This window comes from Dermatophagoides pteronyssinus, unplaced genomic scaffold, assembly GCF_027571235.1.
Source record: "Dermatophagoides pteronyssinus isolate colony J.1.1.1.1 unplaced genomic scaffold, Derpt_VIB-CSIC_2022.12 sq0001, whole genome shotgun sequence".
NCBI lineage: Eukaryota > Metazoa > Arthropoda > Arachnida > Sarcoptiformes > Pyroglyphidae > Dermatophagoides > Dermatophagoides pteronyssinus.
In genome coordinates this window covers 3830369-3849504 of record NW_027461525.1, presented here as the reverse complement: position 1 = coordinate 3849504, position 19136 = coordinate 3830369, and the positions used below count along the sequence as shown (strand labels likewise).

Here is a 19136-nt window from a genome sequence, read left to right as displayed (position 1 = left end):
CGAACATAATTACAATAAATTTTTCTTTTTTGATCATCATACAAGAGTTGTCAAAATCAATTGTCCAATTTCATTTTTTTCGTCTATGGTTTGATGCTTTTTACAATTTTGTTTTTCCAAAAAAAAATAATGATGATGAGCTTGAATAGTTATGTGTTGTGATATATAAATATAACAAAGAGAGTGAATCAAATATTAAATAAATAAAAAAAAATTTTAACAATTTACGATCTTCATGATAAGAATATCGAATATGAAAATATTGAATAATGATGGTCGAACAAACAATTCAAACAAACAAAAAAAATGATGATTATGAAATATTTTACTGTTTTCGGTACGGAAGGAAAATTAAAATTTAAAAAATAAAAAATAAAATCATTTGAGTCGACTCAAATCGAACCCCGGAATCAAGATGATTTTTTTTTGAAAATTATACAAAAAGCAAATTAAATAGCCTGAATGAATAGAAAAAAAAATCATTCATTCCGCATGTCATGTCCAAACAAAACAAATTGCATTCCATCTTTTTTTTCGCCTCCCATTTAGTTATCATGGCCATTATATTATTTGGACATTCAATGTTAAGAACATAGACAAATTATAAAAAAAATCCCGCCATAGTGATACAACGTGTGTTTAGAATCAATGTGATGTCAGTGTGTAGCCCGTGAGATCTCTAACCAATATATAATTCAACTATCCAGAAAAAAAACTACTATATCATCATCATAAATCGAAGTAACAAACAGGCTTCGACACAAGTTTCGTTGTATACGATGCATATAAAATATTATTGTATGCTATACACATCAAATATAAACTCAAAACATCGCCATCATCATCGGATATATGATCCTCGACATCTTCTATTTTTTCGTTTGTTTGTTGAAAAAAGAGAAAAAAAGTTGCATGCGTGATTCTAGCTTGCTTGGTTAGTTTTTTCTTCTATTTTTTCTGGTTTTGGTTTTTTTTCCAGTATTCAGATCCGTTCATAATTTGAACCACTTGCCAAATGTGTGTTTGTGTATTGGTGTTACACCACATGATTATTATATTTCAAAAAAAATCAAATCAAATTGCTATCCGTTCTTCCGATGAATGTTTTTTCGATGCAACATCATTATATATAGCAATGAATCTTTATTGAAAATAATAATCATCATCATCATCTTAACCAAACCAACAAGGAATATTTGAACGAAAAAAAAACTCGAATCAAATCTTGAGCAACGGCAAATACGGTTTTTTTCTGATTGGTGTTTATTCTTCCTTTATTTTTTGCTGCTGCTTCTTGTTCTTCTTGTTTTTCTTTGGAAAGAATATATAACAGGCTATATTAAGAATAACTATTACGTCATATATACATCAACAAACTACCAAAATACATACATACGTAAAACATAGATAGACACAAGTTCTGATCTAACCGTCGTTGCTTGTTTGGTACCCCGATAACTAGAGCAGTGAATCCACGAATCGTTCTCTTTTTTGTTTTTCTCTCGGTGTATGTGTTATAAACCAACTTAATGAATGAATGAATGAATGAAGAAGATAAATTTAACGAAAATTCAATGAAATATGAAACATAACATGCTCACATTTCGTGTTATTAAAAGTTCAAAGTAGCATGTGAATTGAATATCAACATAGCAAAAAAAAAGTTCATCCGCATTTTTTTCTGTTGATATTATCGTCGTTGTTATTCGCAGCCGTCGATTATTTTTCATTTCGGATATCTATATATATAAAAAAAATAATATTTATATCTGTGTGTTTGCCTATACCATGTTCTATATATATAATTTGGAAGAAAAGAAAACAATTTTGATGATGATAATATTAATATTAATAATAATAAACTAGCTGCATCAAGAGAATCAATATATTTCATCAGACATTTAAACCGACCAATAATAATAATAATGATCAAAATACCGAATAATTTTTCTTCTTCGTTGTTATTGTTTTGCCTTTAAAAAAATATCCTTTTAGTGAAATAATTCTCATCTTTGTTTTCGTTGTTATTGTTGTTTTGTTGGTCATCAGGAATTCTCTTCAATATTCAAATTACATTTTCGTTTCACATATGGTTTAATATTATTTGGTTTATCGCTTCGAAGATTTTCTATGTTTTTTTTTGTTCTGTCGATTCTTATTATCAATTTTGATCGAAGAATTACATTGATTCAAACACACAAAATTCATGTCTGATCGATACCACGTGGTGACTTCATTCCTTCATTACATTTGAAATTTTTTATATCTACAATGTTGCCAAACTTTTTTCTTGAATGAAAAATAGAGAAAAAAAATCATTTCGTTTTCAAAAAGAAAAAAAAATGATGTTCTGATGTGATTTTTTTTCTTTCTCTCATCTGCCATTATATAATCAATCATTCAAATTCGAATGCTTATCATCGATACGATTAATTTTTTTTTCATTCTCATTTTAATTGATAAATAATTTAATCAATGTCATTCGAATTCGACCGTTTTTGATCGCCTATAATAACAATATATTTCTATAACATTCAATTGATAAAAGATTCAATTCAACAGATTTTTTTTTCAAAATTTCATCTCTATTGGTGTGTTCAATCATCTTCATCATCATCATAGACGTCATTTGAAATCGACAAGTGGATGCTCTATACATATAAAATTTGAAATTCATTTGTCTAGAAGCCGGCTCCGGTTGTCATATTTTATTTCACTTTCATCCCTCTCTCTCTCTCTCTCTCTCTCTCAGCCAATTAATTCATCAACACCATTAAATTAGTGAATCAATCATCGATTGTCATTCAATAGCATTTCGTATATAATATTTCATGTAATTTTCAATTTTACATCTATTCGAACCATCTATTTGTTCTTACAAATAAACAAAATAGAAATAAATTATTTATTTCTATAAAATTTATAAACTTTTCTATTACAAAACAACAAAAGCAAACAAAGAAAATGGCCGACAATTATTCTGCAGTGCCCCAACAGAATCGTGATGTTGAAATGACAACACCAGCTAATAAATCATCTTCAAATGATGAATCGGATGGTCAACAAACAGCAACAACACCAACTACAGCAGCAAATGATGATGTTATTTGTTTAAAGCCAAAAATGAGTCTTTTGAATGGTATTACTGTTATTGTTGGTAGTATCATTGGTTCGGGTATATTTGTATCACCAAAAGGTGTACTAGAAAATACCGGTAGTGTTGGTTTATCATTACTTGTTTGGATTATTAGCGGTTTATTTTCCACAATTGGTGCAGTAAGTGTCGTTTCTTTGAACAAATAATTTTTTTAAAAAATATTAAAATTTAACTTTGAAAAAAAACTAAATTAACTTCTCTCTAATTCTCATACAGTATTGTTATGCTGAATTAGGATGTATGATTACAAAAACTGGCGCAGATTATGCATACATAATGGAATCATTTGGACCATTCGTTGCATTTCTTCGTCTTTGGATTGAATGTATGTTTATGTTTATAAAGTATTTAGCCAAAAAAATTGTCCAATCATTCAGTTAATTATTATTTTTTCTTGAAAAAAAAGAAATTAATTAATTAATTTTTAATCTATATTTTTTCTGCTATCATCATATAATCATATATTCATAGGCATGATTGTTAGACCTTGTTCACAGGCAATTGTTGCATTGACATTTTCATTCTATGTTTTACGTCCAATATTTCCCGATTGCGATCCACCAGCCGATGCTGTCCGTTATTTGGCCTGTATCTGTATTGGTAAGTTATTATTATCATTTTGTTTTTGTTTTTTCGCCTGCTTCTTGTATTACAAATATTTTCAAATATTCTTATCCAAACAAAACAACAACAACAACAAATTGAAAACGCCCAAATATTGTCGTATTTATTATTTATTATATTCGAGTTGTTAATGTTATACAAAAAAAAGGCAAAAAGGACTTGTATAATATTTGTTTTTTTTTGCACTAAAAATATGATGATAATATGATGTTATGTCCGATAATATGGATGATGAAATAGTTGTCATTCGATAATCATCATCATCATCATCATCATGTCATTTTCCGGTGTTCTGTTTTTCATTTTTTATTTTTCTTTTTTTTCTGTCATGTTTTCATGTTAGATATATCCATATATATATGTGTGTGTGTAATGGAGACAAAATACACATAGACACAGACATTATATACCCTAAAATAGTCAAATAGACACCAGACTATGAAATGATTTACAAAAAACAAGTGAGTTTAAATAAAGAAGACAATTTTTTTCGGGTGAATTTTATCACGGAAACAAAGCAGAAAAATAGATTTTTCTAAGAGTCATAATACAATTACAAATGCAACATTAATGAAAAATTTCCAATTAAATTATTTGCAATCATTCGTTATTGTTACAATATTCCGCATCATCATCATCATGATGCTTAAAAAAATAGTTCCTATTTGCGAAACACCGGATATACACACACACACATGCCTATCATCGATGTCACATCAAAAAGTTTTTTTTTCGTATATAAATTAAACTAACATAAACTTATTGGATAAATGACATATCAATCGGATTTAGAAAAAAAATTTCTGCTTACATCATTCTGGTTGTTTTTTGTTGTTGTTGCTCTGTTTTGATGTTTTGATTCGAAATGTTTATACATAAATCTAAATTGAAGAGTTTTGTATATGAGAAAAAAAAATTATCTTAATTTCATTCTGATTTTCGTTGATGAAGATAATGGCAATGATCTCATCTTTTGGCGCCTTCATTCTTGCAAAGAATATATGAATGAATCACATGAATGTTAGTTGTAATCATGTGTATGTGTTGTAATCAGTCACAAGATTGTTGCATCAATTATTTCATTGTGTTTAAAAATTTGTCTCTCCACCCAGGCGACATTTCTTTTTAGTTTCGTTTTAGTTGTTGTTGTTGTTGTTTATCAGGTTTATATGAATGTATCTCGGTTATGTTTTAGGATTCTATTCTATTTAGGTATAACATTCATGACAAATGATGTTACGAAAGAATGAAATTGAAAAGTTGAATGAAATTTTCTTTTTTTCTTTGTATTTTTTTTCTTCTTCTTATGGATAATAAAATTATCGTTGTTCGTCGTCTTTGTAGAATTTTTTTTTCATTGTATCATATTATCATCATCTTACCATCATAGTTTCTTTTCATTCATTCATTGGTTTTATTCAAAAAATTCATTAATCCAAATGTTATATACGGATGAATGCAAATGAATTTTTGACCTATGTCATGGGTGCATATTTTTGTTTTTGTTTTTTGTTATTTTTTCCTTCTTTTGATAAAATGTCATCATATAGACAGGTCGTTGATTCTTTGATGATGAATGATGAATATTTGTTAAATGAATGGTGTGGTATCCAATTGATGATGATGATGATAATGATTTATGATTTTTGAATCCTCTATCTATGAATGAATGAATGAAAAACAATTGTCAAGGGTGGTTGAGAAAAAAAATGGATGGATTGGCGTGACAATGACATTTAAACATTTTTCTTTTTTTTCAAAATTAATTTTAATTTATTTCTATGCCTCTTGCAATCACCGATCGGCACACACTGGAACTGGTTTTGTTCAGTGAAAAAAAATTGTCAATTTTTCTACCTTATTTTTCTCTAATCAATATGGTGTATTTAATTCTGATGATGTGTTATTTTTTTCATTGCAAAAAAAAATCTTTATTAATCTCATAGCCGATTTTTTTTAAAAAATAATGATCCGGTTTTCACTGATGATGATGATGAAAGAAACATGATATCATTCATCAGGTTTTCCTTCTACCTTGAGATAATGATCAACGATGATGATGATGGTTTAGAAATTTCAAAATAAAATTCTTTACTTTTTTTCAAGGCTAATTGTTTCTTCTTTTTTTTTTGGTTGTTAATGTTAATAGACACACAAAACAAAAACAAAATAATCGATGTCAAATAATAATAATAATAATATATACGACAGTGACATTCTCTCATCCAATCTGTCGATTAACTGGAAACATAATTGAAAAAAAAGAATATTTTGTTTTTTTTTTCTTGATGACATTTATGAACCATTAATGAAATGATGATGATGATCATCATTATCATGATAAATGATGAATTATCATTAACCTAGATTAAACATACATGAAACATAACATGGAAAATTAAAGAGAAGAGGAAAAAAATCCTGTTATTATTTTTTTTTATAAAAATTCCCTATAATCGAATATAGATGAAGAAATTTTTTTTCCAAAGTTACGCATCGACAAGAGATTCGTTGTTAAAGTTGTCGTTGTCGGCAAAAATACATACAAACCCAAACAACACAACACACACGAAATCTTAATCTTCATCAACATCATCATCATTATTATCTTATAACCAATATAGAAAAAAAAGTGGTTTTTTTTCTTTCTTCTTTTATCTTCTCGACCATTTATCGAAATCGTGCTTAGCGCTTCTGATTCCAGAAAAAAATCCATATTATTATTATTATTATTTTCATTATTGATTGAATGATTATGATCATACAATAAATAAATGTGTTCAATACAGATGTATAGTACAAAAAAAAGATTTATGTTTGGCCATGTTCATGGGATAATAGCTTTTTTCTACATTTCACGCCGTTTTTATTCTCTTTCTTTCTTTGTCGCATTGTCGTTATCACACACTATATTCACAATGAATGAATGAATGTCATTTATAATAAGCGCAACAAGTATAGTTAATCAGGTGGTTGATGAATAGTATTCGGTTGACAACATAACTTAACAAAAATTACTTAAAACCTACTAAATCAACCGCGATTAGCCAGACGCCACAATTATGAATATTATTTTTTTTATATAATCAGAAATAAAGAACAAATAAACAAAACTAACAAAAAAAAATCGTGATTTTCTTTGTTTTGTAAAAAGACACACCTCCCACCATCACCCTATCACATCATGAACTGCCAGATAATTTTTAAAGCCATTGGATTTTTTTCCTCTTGAATAAATATGAGCGGGAATAGGGATGGTAATGATGATGATAAATATGATGTAAAAAAGCACACATTTTTTTTCTCACACAATATCATTGAATAAAAGGAATTTTTTCTTCTTTCTTTTCTTGCTATGCTCATATTATCATTGTCGGAGTTTTGTCACATTTTGTGAATATCTATGTAATACGAATAAAGCCAAAAAACATTCATCTCCATGTCACCGGTACTGATTATATAATATGTTTATAATAAAAGTGTATTAGTGTATAAGGGTTTCTATATTTGGCGAAATCATATTATATGAAATTTTTCAACAACAAAAAAAAACAAGAGTGAAAAAAATATTTTGTCATCATTCCAGATTCTATTTTATTCGTATTTCGTTCACTACTGATGAAATCTATCGAGTTTAGTACAGATTTTTTTTATCAGATAAAACGATCATTTTAAATATTTTTAAACATCATCGAACATTTTACATTTCTCGTTTTGTGCTATTTTTTTTGTTTGGTTTTATTTTATGATATTGCTTTGGTTAATTAATGTTTATTAGATAGCATCAATTTAACGTTTGTGTCTATGTTTTTGTTTGTGCTTTCACTTGAGTTATTCTGGTGGTTTCTAAGTGAAAAAAAATTCATAAACATCATAAATTGTTTGTGTTGATTTGGAATAAAAAATCGTCGTTCCAATTTCAAATCAAATTTTTTCAACAAAATGAATGAATCAACAAGAAATAATGATAAACAACAAAAAAATAATATTGATAATGATGATGCTATTTGTTTGAAACCTAAAATGGGTCTTATGAATGGAATAAATGTAATCGTTGGCTGTATGATTGGTTCCGGAATATTTATTTCACCTAAAGGTGTACTTTCCGGTACCGGTAGTGTTGGAATGTCAATTGTTGTTTGGCTTTGTAGTGGTTTATTCTCTTTGATTGGTTCTTATTGTTATGCTGAATTGGGCACTACAATAACTAAAAGCGGTGCCGATTATACATATATAATGGAAAGTTTTGGGCCATTTGTTGCCTTTTTAAGATTATGGATTGAATGTATGATTGTACGACCATGTAATACCGCCATTATTGCATTGGCATTTGCATTCTATACATTACGTCCATTTTATCCGGATTGTGATCCGCCTGGTTTCGCAATCAGACTATTGGCCATAGTTTGTATATGTATGGATTTATTCATTCGAACAATGTTATTCATTTTAACAAAATATTTTTAGCATATAAAACATTAATAATAAATTTTCATTTCCGTTTATGAATAGGTCTTCTTACATTCGTAAATTGTTGGGATGTTAAATGGTCGACAAGAGTGCAGGATTTTTTTACATATGGAAAATTATTGGCTCTTTGTACCATTATTATTACTGGAGTCGTTCAATTATTCAAAGGTTTGTTTGTTTGTTTGTTCATTCATCATCTTAGAGATTAACGAAAACGATCAATCATTAATTTAATACATTTATCATTTTTCATATGCAACAGGAAACGTTGAATATTTTACATTTAAACAAGATCCGTTAGTCGAAAATGTGGATATATCAACAATAGCATTGTCATTTTATTCCGGTCTATTCGCATACAATGGATGGTATGTATCTTTGTTTATTATTTTAATATTGTTTTCATTCATTTCTTTTTTTTTCACAGGAATTATTTGAATTTTGTCATAGAAGAATTGAAAGATCCTCATAAGTATGATAAATATTGAAAATCTGTGTGTATTTTTTTATGATTTGTAATTTTCATTTTTTTAAAATCAGAAATCTACCCCTGGCCATCTTCATATCATGTTCTCTTGTCACAGTTGTTTACACGATGACCATCATTGCTTTTCATTCAACATTGAGCGTTGCCGATGTTTTATCTGCTGAAGCTGTTGCTGTTGTAAGTTATTTTTACATTATTATCAATTTCTTTTTTATTGATTTTGTTGTCACTTATAATGTATTTTTTTTCTCTCTCTCTCTCTTTGATAAGACGTTTGCCGAACGTTTATATGGATGGATGGCTTGGATCGTTCCGGTTTTTGTCGCCATGTCTACATTTGGTGGTGTGAATGGCATCTTGTTTACTTCATCGAGGTCGGTACACATTTGATATTTTATTTTATCTTTTTATTTATGTAGAAGCTAATTCAACTTGTTGATATTAAAACAGATTGTTTTTTGCCGGTGCAGAACAAAAACAAATGCCTGAAATATTGGCCATGATTCAAATAAATCATTTGACACCGACACCAGCCGTCATTGGCATGTGTTTATTGTCATTGGTTTATTTAGCATCAAAAGATATCTATGCATTGATTAATTATGTTGGTTTTGCAACATGGTTAGCCATCGGTTTGGGTGTAGCTTGTCTTCCATATCTTCGATGGAAAAGACCGGATTTACATCGTCCAATTCGTGTACATTTAATTTGGCCAACAATTTATATATTGGCATCAATATTCATCACCATTGTTCCAATGATTGCTGATCCAAAAGGTACCCTTACCGGAGCTCTAATCATTTTGACTGGTGTTCCAGTATATTTCATATTCATTGCTTGGAAAAATAAGCCACGATTTTTGCAAGCACTTTTCGGTGAGTATTTCAATATTTAATAAGAATCTATTTGAACTTAATCAAATTTCATTTAATTTTATAGATAATTTAACCCTATTCCTTCAAAAATTACTTGTTGTCGTACCGTCAGAAAAGCAAGCTAAACTTTGATTCAATTTTCAAATTGATTAATTTCATCAAAACAAATTGTTCATCCTTGTTGTTCAATACCCTATATAATTGTCGTTTTCATTTTAAATTCACAAGGTTAACATTTCGTTTGTTCATTCGATTTTTATCATTCTCATTTCATTGAATTGACATGTTCACTATTACCTATTACCTTGGTGGAAAACGTGTTAATTTCAAAAAAAAACGGACATTCGAAATCTATTCAATATTTAGATCATTTTTTTCATACAGACAAACACACAAACAAAAAAAAGTTTTTTCGTTTTCGGGATTTTTTTTTTTTGCCTTTTTTATAAATTTTAAATTGATATGTAAATCAATTGCTCGCTTTGAATTGCATACTAATATTATTCGGTTTTTCCAAACAAAATTTTATTCTTGCTCTTTTATCTTATCGTTTGATTGTTTTTTTTAATCATTTAATTTTAAATCAATCGGAGATTATATTTTTTTTATTATACGATTTTTTCTCTTTCTCTTTCTCAATTATGAGCTCTCCCACATCCGGTTCCATCCGTTCGGTTATAGATATTTTATTCATTTATGTTTTAAATTTTGTTATTTAAAAAAAACACAGACAAAAAATATTTTGATTGTAATAATCAACATTTAATTTAATAATGTTTTAATAATTTTAATTGATTGATTAATTAACAAATTGATTAATGTAAAAGAAAAAAAATACAGAAAACATGCGGACAAAACAAAAACAATTTGAATTCATCACACATCATCATCACCATCATCATCATAATTACATAAACATTTAATTGATTTAGATTTTGTAGAAAATTATATGCATTTAATATCAATGTTCATCAAATTGAATTGAATTTTGTCAAAAAAAATTTGTTTTTCTTCTGTTTTCACACATTGGACCATTTGTTAATTATGGTCTAAACATATTCCCGAATATTATTTTTTTCTATTTTGTTTTTTTAAATTTTTGCTCTAATTATTATTATTATTACATCAAAAAAATGGATAATTATTACCCTTTTTTTTCTGAAATTTTGCTCCATCGCTACATATTTTCTTTTTTCTTGTTTTTCTATGTATACACGAGAATCTTTTTTTTTCTTTTATTTCGTTTTTTGAAAATTCTTTACCAATCAAGTATGATGTGTACGGTAGCTAATGTAATGTTTGAATGTATCAACGAACAATTTTATTGATAATAATAATAATAATTTGAAACAAAGTTTGCTTTTGATTTATTAAAAAAAATGTTGTTAAAATTAATCAATGATTCATCTTTATCATAACCAATATTATATTATTATATAGAACAAAACGATGACAAATAAATAACCAACAATAAATGAATGAATCAAAAAAACCCTTCAAATATTTGTTGGTTTATTCTTTTCTCGTTGTATGTATGTATGTATGTTTTCATTCACTTTTTGGTCAATGACCTATACTTATTCTGAAATAATAATAGAAAAATATAACAATCTCATATATTAAACAAAAAAAAAGGTATGACCATTATCAACTAAACTACTATGGCCATCCTTGGACCATTATCGCGTGTGTGGATGATGATGTTGATATCATAACCATCATGAATCATCGCTTCCATCTACCTGAATGAAAAAGAAGCGAAAAAAGTCTGCCATTGATTGGGCGTCTCATTAATTCTTTTCGGTTTTGTTTGTGAATAAATTTTCATCGTTTATTCGATGATGATTTTGATAATGATGATGATGATGATGATTATAATGATCACATCAGATGACAGCTCAAATCGTTATATGCATGCATCTTTTTTTTCTCTAGTCTTTTGTGTTTCTATTCACAGAGAAACAATTGGTTCCAGTCGATAGAAAGCAAAGAAAGAACGAGAGACAAAAAATTTATAAAATGGTTCTTATCTTTCATCGTCTTTAATATGAATGGATGGGTGAGAAAAAAAAATTAATTTAATCAATTTGGAATCTTCAATAAAGAATTTTTTTTCTTTGTTCGCCACTTTTCAATGCATTCCACATCAATTAGTCAGCCTAAGTTGAATCATCATTAATGATGATGGTATTTAATAAATTAACTGTATTTAATTCATAAAGAAAAATTTTTTTCAAAAAAGTTAATTAATTAATTGATAAATAGATCAAAAATTAATGTAAATAAAATGATAATACAAAATAATGATAAAAATAATAAAAAAACAAAGTAAAATAAGTTGATTTGATTATAAATTTTCCAACATGCATTCGATCCCAAGTGTTTGTTTAATGTTTATAGAAATTTATTTACAAAGCGATGATTCCAATCACGGGAAAACTTTCAAGTCATAATACAATTTTTTTTTTTGATTGAATTTTATGGACAATGCCTAAGATTTTGAAAGAAATTGTCATGAAATTGCATAGTTGAATTTAGAATTTCCATCCAAACAATGTGAATGCCCTTGAAAAGACTATATATAAAAATGAAAGGAAAAATAATGAATTTAAAATTATTGATTATTTGAAAATTTTGATACATCAACAGTAATATTATTAACAAATAATGTGTTTGTCTACAAGATTATAGCAATTAGCCGAATCTAGCTGTTAGTTTGAATGAAGCGAGTTTTTTTTTGCAAATGAAATTCATTCTTAAAACAAACATTCATTCATCGATCAATGTCTTAAATGAATTCGAATCAAACCATCACTACTGCCATCCTCATTAAACTTTTATTCCGTAGATTTTTTTTAAAACTTACTTGTTAGGAAAAGGAGGTAGTTTACATCCATCAAGAACCATATAATTCACTCGATGTCCTATTGTTTTTTATTGTTGTTAAAAAAAATTTGGTTAATCGATTTTCAAATTGACAATGAAAAGAAAAATCTATCTATTCATCTACCCTATCTATTCATTTTTTCCCTCTAAAACTTTACCTTGAAAACCACGAATAGCTTCAGTAAGTACTTGAGCATTTCGAATATTTTTACAAAGAACAACTGTTTCAATTAGATCAGGATGGATGGGATCCTCTTCGATCATTTCGAATGTTGGCGTTCCATTCACGGTGATATCGTCGTCGCCATCGCCACCACCACCACTGCCATCATCATACATTTCAGCTCGTTTGTCAAGTTCTATGTTGATAATAATAAAGGAAGATTGAATAGAATGAAAAAAAAACATGAGAAAAACCGTCTTAGATCAGATGATTCATCTATCCAACCGTGTTTATGACCGCCAAACACACATAAGAACACATACCGAGACAATCGCATGGATGAATAAAATGTTGTTTAGGACATTTATAATTGAAAACAATATTATCATCATCAAGTTTAGCTTGTCTTGAATGGTGATGTTGTTGTGTTATTGATGGAGATGTCAATTCGATCGTATATAAATCTGTTCGTGGTTGTGATGAATGTTTATTTCCATTGTCATTTGTCGAATCCGAATTCGATTGATAATATGTTGAATTATTCGTAATATTTATTGATGATAATGATGATGATTGTGGATGTCGAAAAAAATATGGCAAAATTGTTGTTGTTTCTTCTTCTTTATTGGGCCGATTTCGGCCATTATTATCATTCATCGATCTTATTGGTCGATCATTATTTTTAAATAGTTGAACCTGTATTGTTTGATTTGAATTGTTATTATTATTATTATTATTATCATCATTGACCAACATTGGATTGGCCCAAACAATTTGATCATGATCAAATAATAATAATAATTTGAAATTCAGTATCAACAGACATGTCATTGACAGGCAGTGAAAAAATTTTCGTTTCATCGTCATTATGATGATCACATTGGGCATTTGTTTCTTCATTTTCATTTTTTCTGTAGTTGTTGTTGACCACGTCGTTTGGCTAAAGATTTTTTTTCCTACAATGACAAACAAACAAGCAAAAAATAAAATACATTGGAATCAATGTATAAATATGAATAGAAAAAAAAAGATCAGCAGGATTCCACGATGGACAGCATGCAAAAATATTAACATACACACATAAGCACAATATATGGAAAATGACTTGAATTTTTTTTTTTAGTTGTGTTTGGCTTTCAAATGATCATGATGATGACTGAGCATATATTATTAGTCTTAGTTAAGAATATTATCATAAATATAGAAGAAGATTTAGTGTAGAAAATTTTTTTTTGATGATCGAAATATTGATGATTAAATAACATGAAATGATGTTGTTTTCTAATCAATTTGTCCAAAATAGAATAGTTCACTTATTAATTATAATATAACGTTAGCAAACAATAATAACTAAGAAGATAGATTGTGTTGAACAATAAATGTTCGGGATTTAATTCCATCAAAAATTTAGATCGTAACAAACACAAAAAGACAAAACGCACTCACATCAACAATTGTGATGGCAAAAAATAATAAAACAAAGAAACTAATTTTAATTGCATCAATACAATAATAATAAATATGGATTAAATGAAATGTTTTGATCTGGATCACTTGATACACAAGCTATTTATAATCTGTTTGGTTTTTTTTATTGTTGTTAGATGATCGACCGATGATGATTATTGTTGGCATGCCAATTTGATGATGATTGGCCAGAATCGATGATATCATTGGAATTTAGTTTTTATTTAGAATTTTTCTTTGTTAAGTATTTATATTTTTTGAATTTAAATGAAAATATGATGATTTCACTAAACACTATGTTTTTTTTGAATTGAATTATAGATTTTTTAAAATCGATAATCCAAATAATGATTGTTTGCCAATTGTGTGTGTGTGAATGGATGTTTGTATTTTGGAATTTTGTTTATATGTGCGGTTTGTGTGTGTGTGTATTGAAAAATTTGTTTCAATCATTCGATTGATATTAAACGATTTGCGTGTTTGTTATAAATGATTATTATGTATGGTGTTTAATAACGATGATAATATGATATTAAAATGAAATTATTTTTTTAAACAATATTTTCATCATTTATTTAAATTTCGACGTTTCACTGGATTGTCTGTTTTTTTTTAAATTTTCGATCGTGATTAGAAATTATGATGATGGCGACGATGATGATTTCAAATGCGAAAAATTATTCAATTCATTCAATTTCTGAATGGCATTAACACTAACAAGACCGTAAGATATCAATGATTTCCAAATCAAAATCACTTTTTTTGTCGGGATAAAATAATTTTTTGTTTTCGTTGTTAAAACTCATTAATCTTGAAATTATCATCTGAACATTTAATGATGACCTTTGATGATGATTATGATTATGATGAAGGCAATGTTTCATAACAGAAAAACTTTGAATTCATAATTTACACATTCGTTATGAACCGAAAAGAAAACAAGTGAAAATGTAAATGAACGAGACGAATCAACGAACAGACAAACAAACAAACAAATAAACAGAAGAAAATTTTCTCATGAACGAAATGTAAACGTTTTATTTTCTTTTGCGTTTGGCTGGTTTCTTTGAGGTTTTATTTTTCAACCTAGGTCCTGTTCATTTTAGGCTTCAATCGGTCACGATTATACGAAATAAATTAAATTTATATATGAAACACATGGTGAAGGTTTAGATACAAGGTCAAAAGTAAAGAAATTTTATTACAATCCATTCCTTTTTTTCTTAATATAACAATCTCACCTTTATACCATTGTGAATAACACAGACGGTAAATGTACATGGGTCAAAGAAGAAATTATTTTTTTTATTAAAAAAAAGGACAAACTAAATCTAACCACAATATAACCAACCAGTATGTGAACCTGGAAGTAAAAAAAAACTTCGAATATCATCGTCGTCACTGATTGTTGAAGTTAAAGTAAGTCATTTTTTTCAGTGTGACACAATCGAATCGACGAAAAATAGGAAAATAAAAACAAATCAAGAAAGGAAAACAAAACAAAACGAAAAACTTATATAAAGGCGGTCGTAAGTTTTTTTTCTCAGATGATAATCGCCATCATCATTATTTTTTGTTGTTGCTGACCAATAACGTTATGTTGTATGTTTTTTTTTCATTCATTCAATTTTTTTAAAAATAATAATAATAAAAATATTCGTCACCGATAGAATCTACGATACGAATGAATGGCTATTTATTGTTGGTCGTTATTGTACAGGTGTTTTTGCCATGACAATCATCATTCGTCGTCGTCGTCGTCGTCGTCAATCTTGTTCTGTTGTTTTTGTTTGTTTGTTGTTGTTTGGTTCATTTCTGTATTCATCGGTCGATTCACCATCATTCATTGCTATGAATTTTTTTAATACTTCTTTATTGCTGAAACTATGAATTTTTTTTCTCTCTCTCCCTCCCTCGCAATATATTCATTTACCATTCATGGTGACCATACATAGAAACACAACACAACAAACACACACATGCAGAGACTGAGGTAAGGAAGATATATGCAGTCAGGTATGCTGCCGACCACTATAGAAATGATGATGAAAAAAATTTATGAACAACAATAATATATGCGATTTGAATTTAAACGAATGTCATGGTTTCATGATTTCACCATGCAGTTCCTCCATATACATGCATATATGCATGTGTGTAATTTTGAACGGAATAGAAAACAAATGAATTATTTTGTTTTGATATTGAAAATTGGTTCAGATTGAAAATATGAACAGGTAATTGTTACAATTATTATCGATGATTTCCTGCGTGTTCTTCCTCCCACACACACACACAAACATTTGATTTACTGGTGGTTTAAATTTGATGGTTTAAAAATATATACCGAACATCAAGTTAGGTCAAATCTTTTTCCTTTTTAATGTTATAATTTTTTGAAAGGTAAAAATTTCCTTGTCAGCCATCACATTCAAAGATCTCTGACCTATGATACAGGTGGAAATTTCAAATTTTTCAATCAAAATGACGTTCGTTATCAAAAATAAAAAAAAACAACAAATGGAGATCTAATGAACGATACACGTTCAGTACACTAATTAGGCAATCAAGCAAAACTTGAGCAATGAAAAACAATAACAAACAAAAAAATCGAAATGTATGACACAGGACGGAACGAACACTTGAATACAATCATTTCATTCAATTATTTACCAAACAAAAACAATCAAATCGATCGTAGAGGAAATGATTAATCTCATTATTTTAAACATCATCAAATTTCGAAATTATTTATTATTATTATTATTTTTTTTTGTTTTATAATTCAAAATAATTTATACGATTGCATCAACTAGAAAAAGATTACGAATCTTGAAAGTATATTGAAAGTATTAATACCATGGAACATGCTAAGATTCAATGTCATTTAGAATTTTATTGAGATTTTTTCTTCATAAATCTATCTTATCAATCATTCCATTGGTTTTTCCATTGAAATATCTAAATTATAATCGTGCACTTATTTCCTGTTTGAATAGGATGTGTGGTTTTCTACAGCAAACAACAACAACAATGTATGCTGTCAAGATGGCAACGACATTTTTTTCTCTTTCTATTGAATCACAAATATTTGATCATCATATAATATTTTAACACATTGATTTCTATGATTACCTCATAATGACCGTATCATGATTGCCTCACAGCATTTCATATTAAGTTAAGCCAATTGGATTACAATGATCGTAACTACATAGTTAATCAAACAATTTTCACCAATCATCACGAACGATTGCTTTGCATCATATATGTCCATTGTTGAGCAGAGAAAATCGAAAGTTAACTAACTAGTATGAAAAAAAGGCTAAAATCCATTGGATACGCTGGATTACCGATCGATGATTCATACACATCTATGAATTTCTGGGCAATCACATTTCATTTTGAAAAAGCCGCCGAACTTGCACAAACTATCGATAGTATCGATAGTATGATTCTGAAAACATGATCCAAACTCAAAACAAAAATTTTGGATACACACTCGAGACATTTATTTGATGCATTTAGATTCTGTTTTTGATGATCATGGGTCTTGGACATTCAAAAGATTTTGATACATCAATACTAGGCTCATTTTGGGATGTTATTATATTGGGAAATCAACCAATTGAAACTTTTTTAGGTAAATATAATCATATTCTCTATTTATCAATGATCATTAACGTCGAATTATTCTTTTTTAATTACGATGATAGCAATGTGGTATTATATCTTTCTCTGGTCATTAGTCTCTTCAGTGATAATTCATTTGATCGCATCGGCCATAGCATTTGCATCATTACGACGACATAAGATTGCACGTTACAGTCCTATAGTAATTTTACTTTCATCAATTGTTACACCTTTATTTTCATATTCAATTACATCCGCTGTGATAGCAAGCGTTTATCGTACAGCAAGTTTTGTTATGTATCCAATATATGCAATGTTTTGGGGCTGTGGATTGACATTATCAACAACATTATTCTCATTTAGTCGTGTATTGGCAACATTATAGACGACAAATGACAATTAAGGACCAATAGAAGATTCCCTAGAAAAATGCTGCCTCATTATTATTCATATTTTTATCATGATTTTCATCATCAATTCAAAATGAAAAATCCGATCTCAACCGAATGAAAAAATAATAATTGTTATTTGTAAATATTTTAATATTGTTTATGTTTATTTTTAAATGAATAAATTACAACAACAACAGCAAAGAATGTCTTGTCAGTCGCAATTAATTTTTCCAAACTTCAAAATAATATTATGTTTAGATAAGGATTAGAAGTTTGGATTTTTTTCTAATATTTGTACCAAACAAAATAATGAATCCTTAAGAATTTTATTCAGCATTTGTGGGTGTATGCTCATACTGAAATGATATTAATATTATTATGAAAGAAGTTTTTTCTCATATATCTGTGGTCAACAATATAATGATGAGACAGCAAACAAACAAAAAAAATTTATTTATTTGGCTGGCTGGTTCAATATTTATTTTTTTAATTATCGGATCATATGGACGTTTCATAATTTTCTTTTATTCTTTCTGATGACTATGCATAAATTTTTCTTGTTATCTTTCCTTTTTAAATAAATGATCTGATATTGTAAAATTGATTGGTCTCAAATGAATGGTATGGATGATGATGATAAGAAACGATCCAACCGGGTATCGATGTTGTTGTTTTGGCCCAAATTTGAATTATATGATTCCTGTATTTGGTTATGATTTTATATCGATTCATTTATTCTTATACTCGTTACGTATATGGAGTTGAAAAGTGGAAAATTTCTCTATTTTAAAATCAAAACCAGGCATGCGTTTGTCGGGATGGAATCCGATGAACGCCAATATGGGCTAGACCATTTTGCAGCCAAAATGGAACGGACAGACTAGAAACGGTCGCGGTTTTCATTTCGGTTTTTATTTGTTTGTATAGGTGTTACAACCATCCTAATCATTCAGTTAAAATTGAGTCGGCCTAGGGTGAGGAC

General features: G+C 28.2%; 3 protein-coding genes across 7 annotated transcripts; 2 read left to right on the top strand and 1 right to left on the bottom strand.

Moving 5' to 3' along the window:
- The first annotated feature begins 1877 nt into the window (after window positions 1–1877).
- LOC113793591 (Y+L amino acid transporter 2) lies at window positions 1878–11008 on the top strand. Of its 2 annotated transcripts, XM_027343644.2 has the most exons (10): window positions 1878–3276; window positions 3374–3482; window positions 3629–3757; window positions 8294–8419; window positions 8514–8619; window positions 8679–8723; window positions 8792–8915; window positions 9009–9112; window positions 9189–9613; window positions 9678–11008. In XM_027343644.2, the coding sequence occupies exons 1-10, from the start codon at window positions 2965–2967 to the stop codon at window positions 9743–9745; spliced, it is 1548 nt and encodes a 515-aa protein (XP_027199445.1). In that variant the 5' UTR covers window positions 1878–2964; the 3' UTR covers window positions 9746–11008. The 2 variants fall into 2 exon arrangements, with proteins under 2 accessions (XP_027199445.1, XP_027199446.1); XM_027343645.2 differs by lacking the exons at window positions 1878–3276; window positions 3374–3482; window positions 3629–3757 and adding an exon at window positions 6888–8195.
- Window positions 11009–11803: 795 nt separating this feature from the next.
- LOC113793183 (uncharacterized) lies at window positions 11804–16191 on the bottom strand. Of its 4 annotated transcripts, XM_027343169.2 has the most exons (6): window positions 13739–14059; window positions 13487–13618; window positions 12986–13358; window positions 12658–12858; window positions 12480–12537; window positions 11804–12188 (listed from the first exon to the last, which is right to left on the bottom strand). In XM_027343169.2, exons 3-6 carry the CDS (start codon window positions 13317–13319, stop codon window positions 12092–12094), a joined length of 690 nt encoding a protein of 229 aa, XP_027198970.2. In that variant the 5' UTR covers window positions 13320–13358; window positions 13487–13618; window positions 13739–14059; the 3' UTR covers window positions 11804–12091. The 4 variants fall into 4 exon arrangements, with proteins under 4 accessions (XP_027198970.2, XP_075677748.1, XP_075677753.1 ...); XM_075821633.1 differs by lacking the exon at window positions 13739–14059 and adding an exon at window positions 15371–16191 and having other exon boundaries at window positions 12986–13618; XM_075821638.1 differs by having other exon boundaries at window positions 12986–13618; window positions 13743–14067.
- A 1132-nt stretch (window positions 16192–17323) lies between these two features.
- Window positions 17324–18564, top strand: LOC113793280 (transmembrane protein 170A). Its single transcript, XM_027343289.2, has 2 exons — window positions 17324–17772; window positions 17846–18564. The coding sequence occupies exons 1-2, from the start codon at window positions 17670–17672 to the stop codon at window positions 18145–18147; spliced, it is 405 nt and encodes a 134-aa protein (XP_027199090.1). The 5' UTR covers window positions 17324–17669; the 3' UTR covers window positions 18148–18564.
- Window positions 18565–19136: the final 572 nt, after the last annotated feature.

What these genes read in the sequence shown, in the direction of transcription:
- LOC113793183 (XM_075821633.1), bottom strand. Translation starts at nt 15,410, where the DNA reads ATGTACATTTACCGTCTGTGTTATTCACAATGGTATAAAG. An exon ending in TCATCCATGCGATTGTCTCG is followed by an intron (nt 12,859 to 12,985) that starts GTATGTGTTCTT and finishes TTATCAACATAG; the next exon opens with AACTTGACAAACGAGCTGAA. An exon ending in CTACCTCCTTTTCCTAACAA is followed by an intron (nt 12,189 to 12,479) that starts GTAAGTTTTAAA and finishes TTTTATATATAG; the next exon opens with TCTTTTCAAGGGCATTCACA.
- LOC113793591 (XM_027343644.2), top strand. Translation starts at nt 2,965, where the DNA reads ATGGCCGACAATTATTCTGCAGTGCCCCAACAGAATCGTGATGTTGAA. An exon ending in TCTTCGTCTTTGGATTGAAT is followed by an intron (nt 3,483 to 3,628) that starts GTATGTTTATGT and finishes ATATATTCATAG; the next exon opens with GCATGATTGTTAGACCTTGT. An exon ending in CTGCTGAAGCTGTTGCTGTT is followed by an intron (nt 8,916 to 9,008) that starts GTAAGTTATTTT and finishes CTCTTTGATAAG; the next exon opens with ACGTTTGCCGAACGTTTATA.
- LOC113793280 (XM_027343289.2), top strand. Translation starts at nt 17,670, where the DNA reads ATGATCATGGGTCTTGGACATTCAAAAGATTTTGATACATCAATACTA. An exon ending in ACCAATTGAAACTTTTTTAG is followed by an intron (nt 17,773 to 17,845) that starts GTAAATATAATC and finishes TTACGATGATAG; the next exon opens with CAATGTGGTATTATATCTTT.